This window comes from Antechinus flavipes, chromosome 6 (assembly GCF_016432865.1).
Source record: "Antechinus flavipes isolate AdamAnt ecotype Samford, QLD, Australia chromosome 6, AdamAnt_v2, whole genome shotgun sequence".
In the NCBI taxonomy this organism is placed as follows: domain Eukaryota; kingdom Metazoa; phylum Chordata; class Mammalia; order Dasyuromorphia; family Dasyuridae; genus Antechinus; species Antechinus flavipes.
Window position 1 is genome coordinate 245,748,724 of NC_067403.1, and position 10,085 is coordinate 245,758,808.

Genomic DNA, 10,085 nt, shown 5'->3' on the forward strand with positions numbered 1-10,085 from the left:
AAGTAGCTACTTGAACAATTTAGACAATTTTTGAACTCTAAACTTCCTGATGCCAAAGAAAGCTAGTCCCATGCTGCCTCTCAGGAAAAAATTATAGAATTCTAAGTAAACATGTGTATTTAGTATTTACTGCATTCAAAATATTGTGATAAATGTTCAGTGGGATGAGGAGAAGGAAGAGGCTAATTTTTGTTATATAAGATATAGTTCCTATTGCCATAGTAGCATTTGATAACACCAGTACAGAAAATTGTGAACAAAGTATGATGTTAGAGTTCAGAGAGAAATCATAAGTTGAATTGCTGTAATATATATAAAAAAAGAACTCCTACAAAGTCATTTAAGCCTATAGAAATCATGAAAGGTTTTCTAAACAAATAGGAGTTTGTGCTAGAAAAACTAGAGTCATTCTAGTTCAGATGAACTGTGATCCAGGCTTAATGGTCTAATGAAATAAATATATATATAGTCAATACTAACTTTTTTATAAGAATGGGATCAAGAACCTGTGCTTTTTTCCATGGGGGTAAATTAAAGCAATTTATAATTTTAGAGCCTTATAGAGTTGACTGAGACACAGAGATTTGATTGGTAATTAAGCTAAACATGACAAAAGAAAGATTTGTTATCATGTCCCCATAATTTTGAGCCAATCCTCTATTTACTATTCCATATTCCATCTCATATTATAAGATATATTGAATTAAATACTTTGGATCATTATATTATTGTATCTCTAGACTCCCATTCCTTTTCTCTTCTCTGAAGCGAACTACAGTGGTATTAGGGTAAATAGAAAAGCAAATATGTAAAAAAAAATTAAAAATTAAAAGCCTGAAAGATTTTTTTTTATTTTCTAAGAAATAATTATAAATAAAATTGTTAGCATTGTTGAGGGCATTTACAAATTCTTTTTTCTCTCAACAGACAAGACAGAACAAATAACTTTAAGCCTGATGCAGAGCTAAGGCAATGCCAAGCCCAAATTATACAGATGTGACTGAATTCATCCTTTTGGGTCTAACTAGTCGCTACGAACTTCAGATCCTGTTTTTTGTGGTATTCTTAATTGTATATGTAATCACTCTGGTGGGGAATGTTGGAATGATCATGCTAATCAGTGTAAGTCCCCAGCTCCAAAGTCCCATGTACTTCTTTCTCAGCCATTTATCTTTTGTGGATGTATGGTTTTCCTCTAATGTCACCCCAAAGCTGTTGGAAAACTTATTATCCAAGACCAAAACCATTTCCTATGTTGGGTGTTTAATACAATGTTTTTTTTTCATTGCTCTTGTCCATGTAGAGGTGTACATCCTGGCTGTGATGGCCTTTGATCGATTTATGGCCATCTGCAACCCCTTGATTTATGGGAGCAAAATGTCAAGGACAGTCTGTATTCGGTTAATCTCAGTACCCTATGTTTATGGCTTTTTTATAAGCCTCATTTCCACCTTATGGACTTATGGTTTGTATTTCTGTGGAAACTTTGAAGTCAACCACTTCTATTGTGCAGATCCTCCACTCATCAAGATAGCCTGTGGTGGTATCCATATCAAGGAATATACTATGATTGTCCTAGCAGGAATTAATTTCACATATTCACTCTCTGTGGTGCTGATCTCTTATATATTTATTGTTGTAGCTATCTTCCGCATGCGCTCTGCAGAAGGGAGAAAGAAGGCTTTCTCCACCTGTGGCTCTCACCTCACAGCTGTTACTATGTTTTATGGAACACTCATTTTCATGTATCTCAGGCGCCCTACAGAAGAGTCTGTAGAACAGGGGAAAATGGTGGCTGTGTTTTATACCACAATCATCCCTATGTTGAACCCCATGATCTATAGTCTGAGGAATAAGGATGTGAAAGAGGCAATGAACAAAGCTATTAATAGATCTTGTTTTGTGAAATAATTCAAAGAATCAGTTGTCTTCAAATATGAAAAGTGTAATAATAATAATAATAATAATAGGATTCTAGAGTTGTGAGGGATGCCAATGTTCAACAAGCATAAGAGCAATTTGTCTCTGATGAATAGTCATATACTTTCATGGTTTCAGGTGGTGCTGTATGTAAAGCATGGAGCCAGAAAGACCTGTATCTCAGACTCTTGATAGTTGCATGATTCTGGGCACGCATTTTTATCTCTGATTTCCTTAGTTCCTTAACTGCAATAGAGAAGGATGATTAAAAATCAACTTTACAGTGATTTGTCAGGATCAAATGAGATAATAATTGAAATTCAGTTGGCATTGTGTCTGGCACATAATAAGATATTTATAAGAATTTGTTATTGCTATTGCAAATTATCAGAGCATGGAAAAATTTTACCTGTTCAATTGATGGACAAGGAAAGGACCCATCACCACAACAAACATAAAGGGAATCATAAGCTATAAAATGAATCATTTGAATTGCATATCACTGAAAAGTTTTGGACAGACAAAATCAATGCAGTCAAATTTTAAATGAAGGCAAGAAACTGAGGGGGATTTTTCAGGAAGTTTCTCTGAGGAATGAATTACTTCTGAAATAGATATCTATCTACGTGTTTACACATGTATGTGTGTATATATGTATATAAACACAAAATTCATAAGAACATTAGTTTTTCTTTTATTGATAAATGGTAAAAACTTATAAACAGGCAGTTTTCAAAAGAAAAAAAATGTTAACTACAGTCATATGGTAACAAGCTCTAAATCAATACTGAAGAGAGAAATTGAAATTAAAGCAACTTAGAGATACAATTTCACTTCTCCCAGATTGGCTAATATGAGGGAAAAGGAAAATGATGAATGTTGAAGAAGATGTGAAAAAAGATGAAAATATAATGTGTAACTACGGAGTGATCCAACAATTCTGAAAACAATTTGAAATAGTACTCCAAATGCTCAAAAATTGTGCATAATCTTTTTTGTGCATAAGCAATGATATTGCTGGGGCTTTATCATAGAGATATCAAATTAAAAGATATTTAAGTTCATTTTATTTTGGTATGATGGTAAAGAATTGGTAATTTAGGTTTGGCCATCTATGTTAAATGCATGAAAAGTGGTGAGTGATTTTGATGGAATAATATTGTGCTTTTTGAAATAATAACCAGGATGGTTTAGAGAAATCTGGAAAGACATATTATAAACTCATGCAAAATGGAGGTAATAGAACCAAAAGAAAACTGTACATAATGAAAATTACTATCCAACTCCAGAAAAAGAATTAATGGAATTGGAATTCATATATATTTTTCACACTTTATTTTTATTGTAATTTTCCATCATGGCTCTTATGGAAATATATTGCTTGATTCCACATTTATGGTTGATATCATAATGCTTGCTTTCAAAATGAGCATGTAATAGATGAGAGGAAGGTACAGAATTTGGAGTTTACAATTTTCAAAAAGAATCATTCTTGTGAAATATGTTACATTTCTATCTCAATTGTTCAGAAGACAAAACAGAAGGTGAAAGAGGTTAATGAGTCTCCCAGAGACTCCAGAGTTAACCAACCAGTACTCAAGATTATGAATTTCTATCCTCCTAAATGCACATCTAGTACTCTATCCACTAACCTATCTAATCTTGAGGGCAGACATCATTTTATCTCCCTTGACTTCCCTCTTTATAACCAACATTGGCAGAATCTTTGGCTTATGATAAATATTTATTTGTATAGAAATGAAGGAACTCTTAAGTCTATGAGATACTCTATGTAATAATATATTGGGGAAGAAATGGATTGGAAAGCTAGAGCACAAGAAGGAGTATGTTGTGACAGGAGCATGAAAAGGGAGCCTGTAAAGAGTGTTAAATACCAAATTAGGAGTATTATCCTCCCAAAACTGAATTCTTTTGAAATGGATGAAAAATTTGCAATCAATAATTTCTCCATGTTAACTCTGAAAAATAAAGAGCTTACAGAAATTATATGCAAAAAGCTTTCCTTATTCCATTGGAGGAGGAACAACTAGATATACATGCTGAGATCCAATTTAGGACCAAGGAGATCCAAGGCAAAGCCATTCTATGTAAAGATGTAAAAAGAAAAAAAAAAATGAAGCAGTAAGGTGAAGACAAAATGGTGGAGAAAAGACAGGAACTTGTCCAACCTCTCCTCCAAACTGCTTCAAATTCCTTTAAATGTTGATTTTTAGAACATCGAAACACCAAAAAAGATAGAGGAGAATATTTTCCAGCCCAAAGCAAAGCTCAGCAGAAAGGTATGTGATACAGGGCTAGAAATCCAGTGCAGCCCAGATGCAGCCCCTAACCAAGCCCCAGTCTGGTCCAACCTGAGCTCCAAATCAGATGCAGTGCTGGAGGCTTTTGAACTTCTCAGCCCAGGGACAACAGGGAGGACTCCAAAGATCACTGGAGAAGGTCTATGGCAGTGGGTTAAGGGTGTGGAATGCAGTCCCAGTGTAACCCCAGTCAATGGAGCTCCAACACCAGCCAGCATATGAGATCTGACAGCTCCTATGGGGAGGAGACACTCCTAACAATTTCCAGAAAAGAGGGTTTGAGGTCAAAGTCCTAGAAGGATTTTTGAAACCAGATGCACAACGCCCCTGATGCTTGGGACAGTTCACCCCCCACTCTGGAAACAGAGCCCTTGAGTAATTAAGAGTTAAAAGATGAGTAATAGGCTAGCAAAAATGAGCAGAAAACAAAAAAAAGTTTCTGACCATTCAAAGTTATTATAGTGTCAAGGAAGATCAAAACACACTCAGAAGATGATAATAAATTTGAAGCTCTCCAAGAAAAGTCTCCAAAGTCTCCAAGAAAAATAAAAATTGGTTTTAGGCCATGAAAGGGCTCAAAAGGGACAGTAATCAAGAAAGAGAGATAGAGGAATGTAATGGGCTGAGGTTTGAGTTGATGCACTGAGGTCCCAAGCACATGAGGCTAAATAGTAATTGGACCATACTCTATTAATATATAAGCTTGGAGAAAGAATGGCCCCTGCCCACTCTTTGTGCAAGTCCTGATGTGTTGTATAGGAAATGACGATTTTGGTGGGTGGAGGCAGGGGAGTGGAAAAGGAAGGGGAAGGAGAGAATGCTTGCTTTTGCCATTGCGACAACCTTTAAGCTCAGATCTCCCTCTGTTAGCTGGCTTCCTGTCGCAGCTGCCCATATTGCTATTGCAATCTTTCTTGCTCATATTGCTATCGCAATCCTTATTCACCTCTTCACTTCAATAAAGATTGAAGATTTTTCCCTTAACCTGAATTCCTGACTCTGGCTGATTTTAAATACGCAGTCATTACAGAGGAAAAATTAGGGAAATAATTGAGAGAGGTGTGAAAGGAAATACAAAAAGCCAATGAGGAGAAGAATGCTTTAAAAAGCAAAGTTAATCAATTGGTGAAAAATAAAAGCTCATTGAGGAAAATAATTCCTTAAAAATAGAATTCAGTAAATGGAAACTAATGACTTTATGAGAAATCAAAGTGTAATAAAGCAAAACCAAAAATGAAAAAAAAATAGAAAAATATGTGAAATATCTAAAATCGTTAAAGGAGAGGTAATTTAAAAATTATTTGTCTACCTGAAAGTCATGATCAAAATTAAAAGCATGGGCATTATCATTCTAGAAATTATCAAGGAAAACTGTCCTGATATTCAAGAATCACACTTAAAGTAGAAATTGAAATAACCCACTGAACACCTCCTGGAAGATATCACAAAACAAAAATTCCCAGGAATATTATAAACCAAATTCTGTAATTGCCAAGTCAAAGGGAAAACATTACAAACAAAAACAATTCAAGTATATGGAAGACACAGTCAGGATAACACAAGATTTATACTTTAAAGAACCAAAGGACATGGAATATGATGTTCTGGAGAGTAATGGAGCTAGGATTGAAACCATGAATCACCTACCTAGTGAAACTAAGTATAATCCTTTAGGGAAAATGATGGTTCTTCAATGAAACTGGAATGTTAAGCATTCATAATGAAAAGACCACAGCTGAATGGAAAATTTGATTCTCAAATACAGGAGAAGCAAAAGGAAGCAATCAGGAAAGTGGTATCATAAGAGACTTAATAAGGATTATCTGTTTACATTTTTACAAGGATGACTCTTGCAACTCATTATTAAGTTCTCATTGTTATGGTAATTAGGAGAGGACATGCATATGAAGTACTATGAAGGGATAATAACTTGTTTTTAATGATGAAATTAAGGGTTGAGAGAGGAATGTACGGGGATAAAAGGAAAGAAAGAGTTGGAATGATGAAAATTATCTGCTATAAAATAAAAGGCAAGAAAAAGCTTTCATAGTGAAGGGAAAGAAGGGGATGAGAGGGGAAATGAGTGAATCTTACTGTCATCAGAATTGGCTAAAATAAGAAATAACATACATCCTCAATGTGGGTATAAAAATCTATCTTAACCTGCAGGAAATAAAATAGGAATGGAATATGAGAAGGGGGTAGGGTGAAAAAAGAGAGGGCCTATCAGGAGAGGGAGTAATCAGTAGCAAAACAATTTTGTTGAGGGACAGGTCAAAAGGAGAGAGAGAGAATAAATGGGGGAAACTTCAGTTAGCAATAGTAATTGTAAAAAAAAAATGAAGCAAGTTTCTCTGGTAGAATATTATTGTTCTCTGGGAAATAATGAGCAGAATGCTCTCAGGAAAAAATTAAACTTTAAATATTTCCATGAACAAAATGATATGTACTATATACAAAATAATAGCCATGTTCTGTGATGAACAGCTGTAAATGACTTTGTTATTCTCAATAGTACAAGCATCCACAGCTACTATGGAGGAATTATGATAAAAACTCTTATTCATATCCAAGAAGGAACTGATTATATCTGAATACACATCAAATCAGTCTCAGTCTGTCTCTGTCACTCTGTTTCTCTCTGTCTCTGTCTCTCTCATATATGTGTGTGTGTATGTGTGTGTGTGTGACGTGTATGTATGTGTGTGTATCTTTTTTTAATTTAATTTTTCTTGAAGATTTTTGTTTTATTAGGATAGGAGATCTATGTTTTCTTTCACAACCTTACTTCTTTGGAAATGTTTTGCAAAACGTCACATGAAATTTCTTAATTGTGGTTGGGTATGAGGGAAACAACCTAGAATTCAAAAATCGTAAAAACAAATGAAAAAATTGTTTTGAAAGTAACTGGGGAAAATCTTAAATAAACAAATGAATATTTTTGAAAGAAAATTTATCAAGCACTGTGGTATAATGCACCACCTAGTTATAAAGAGAATAAATTTGTCTAGTGACATGAAGCCATTCGTAGCAGAACCTTGTGATGAGAATATGGTTCTTCCATGTGCTTATTCAAGCTCAATGACCTAGATCTAGTTTGAAGCAATGCTGTGGTTTAACTATATCAGAATTCATTCAGAGGATGACAAAAGAGAATGTTGTTATACCAATCTCTGGACACAACTTACTTGTTGGGCCTCAGCTGTGGAAAACTGTTTCCTAATAATATTAAAAAAAAAAAAAACAAACCATGGAGTGAAAAGAAGAGTGGTCACGGCGTGGGTTTCTGATACCCATAATGGAAGCCTTGTCTTATTATTATGAAGCATGCTTCAAGGTTATATATTTATACATTGAAACCAACTACTACTTACTTATTCTAAAATGAACCCCATGTTTAATACATTTGCTACTTCCTGAGACCATCGATGATACCAGTAACATCTTGTATATACTTCCATTGCATGGCTCCAATCTCTGCCATTGTTTCAATAATAAATTCCTTTTATAGGACTAGCACTTGAAATTTTTTTCCTTCAAAACCTAACAACATGAATAACTTCACCCACTCCTTCATCAGTCATCTTATCTTTCATTTCCTCTACTCATTTAGGGACATCTTAGAAAAAGATTTGTTTAATGAAGCAAGATTCATGTATTTTTCTGGGATGCTGTCTAGAGGAAAGACCTCAGGTTTCATCTATCCTGTCATCTGCTCCTTATTCAATTCTTTGTTTTCAACATATAGCTTTCACTTCTTCTTTTAGTATTATCAGAGCTTTGGTATTATATCACTCTTCATAGGCCAGCTGCAGCAACATATATTTTTCCTGATTCAGTAATGAATATTAAATTCAGCTATCTCTGTCACTTACTTCTCACAAATAGTGGCCATCTTGGAACTTTGCAGAATACAAACCAGTGGATTATTGTCACTCCACACTTGCAACTTTACTCCATACATAGAAATTCCAAACTTGACATCTCACTACAAACTCCGGCATGTGAATGGAGGCAAATGATTTAATGTAGCACAAACTTCCACTGGCAAATCTAACTGGTTTCATGTTACCATCACTTTCTAGATAGAAGACTAATGCCAACTGTTGCAAACTGAAAGCTGTATGCAAGACAAAAGACTTTCTTGGATCACTATAGGACAACACTGGCCCATATTGATTTCACACTTATTATGTGCTAGATCTATTAAAAAAAAAGTAAAAATATAGTCCCTTCCTCAAAGAGGTCACAATCTAATGGTGAGAAACAATAACAAATATCTATGTACATACATAATATAAACAGAATAGAGTCAAGGTTAATAAACACAAAATATATCCTCTATACAATCTATGTAATTTTGACTCAGGCAATGAGATATGACTCATCCTGACTAAGAAAGCACCTGGAAAATTTTGAGGTTCTTTCCTGTAATATTCAAAGCTAAGTTTCTAAGCATTTAGATCCTTTGCTTACTCTAATGAATCAATAAATGCAGTCATGTAGCATCTTTTATGCATCAGTTACTCTAATGAATCAATAAAGAAACTTGGTAGTACCTTTTATGTATGAAAACTGTGACAGGAGCTAGAATATTGAGGAAGACAAAAATGACACAAATGCCTGTCCCATCAGACTCCATGGATAGAATTCATTTCTTCTCAACTCTTAGTAGTTGGTTTGTGATGACTACTCAAAAAAGAGCATATTCTCTTCAGGGAAGTGAGAGTGTTTTATGTATTTTTTTTTTATATCTCACAGTATCTAATAATCTTTTTTCTCAAATTGGTCATTCAATTTTTTTTTTGGTAATCCTTTAGCTTCTATCAATGAAATGGTACCACTGATATCCCACAGGGGACTTTCTTATTAATTTTAAAGGAAAAAGCCCTGCACGTTATTGTGAGAGTGAAATTTCCACCTTACTCTTCAATAGACCAGTAGGTAAAAATAATAATTCACCAAGCAATGGTGAATTCAAAATACTCAATCACTATTAAAATTGTTTTGTTTTGTTTTGTTTTTTCTTGGATGAGGCAATATTATAAGAATTGGACAAGGAAAAAATAAATAGCTCCGTGTATGAAATATGAGGCAATTTACATAACTCACATTCTAGTCCTTCCTCACACATTTATTGGCTGTGTGTTCACAAATACATCCTTTCACTTCTCAATGAAGCCAAGGAATTCTCTACTGTTCTAAGTGGCAAAACTACTGCAGCTTTTTATTGGTAACAGCAGTTTCTTCAATGTAAGTTCTTTATGTCAAAAAACTTAGATGTCTTTTTTTTTTAGTGATATGAAAGATAGGGTACTGGACCAAGAATTGGGAAGGTGTGGGTAGACAGGCTGCCTCAAACTTTTATAAGCTATATAATATGTACAAGTCTCTAAAATTCCTGGAATCTAATATTAATGATGCATTATTATCCCAATAATAAAATTGCAGATGCGAATAAAACTTTCACAATGTTATAATGAAGTTAAATAAATATAACATATGTCAATTGATTTGAAAAAAATTAAAACTGAAAGTGAAATGTGAGTTTTGGTCAGAAAAGTTCTCATGAGAGACACAAATACACACACAAACACTGACAGGTAAATACACAGAGAGAGACAAAAAGGGACAGAGATAGCAAGACAGCAAAGTTGAAAGAGCAATTCCCCTTAATAAAGAAAAAATGATGAGGTCCTGAGGAAGTCCTTATTCCTTAATATCTTCCTGAACATGCTCCAAAAATGTCATTCAATAATACTTTATACAAATTAAAACTGAATCATTTTAGATAGTCAGATTTGTGTCATAACAAACAAATACAGATATGATTAAGACAGGAAC

The 10,085-nt window shown here is 34.1% G+C and overlaps 1 protein-coding gene across 1 annotated transcript; it reads left to right on the forward strand.

Annotated features, from left to right (window-relative positions):
* The first annotated feature begins 972 nt into the window (after nt 1-972).
* LOC127540560 (olfactory receptor 5M9-like) lies at nt 973-1,911 on the forward strand. The gene has a single exon (XM_051965328.1). The coding sequence runs from the start codon at nt 973-975 to the stop codon at nt 1,909-1,911; it is 939 nt and encodes a 312-aa protein (XP_051821288.1).
* The last annotated feature ends 8,174 nt before the right edge of the window (nt 1,912-10,085 follow it).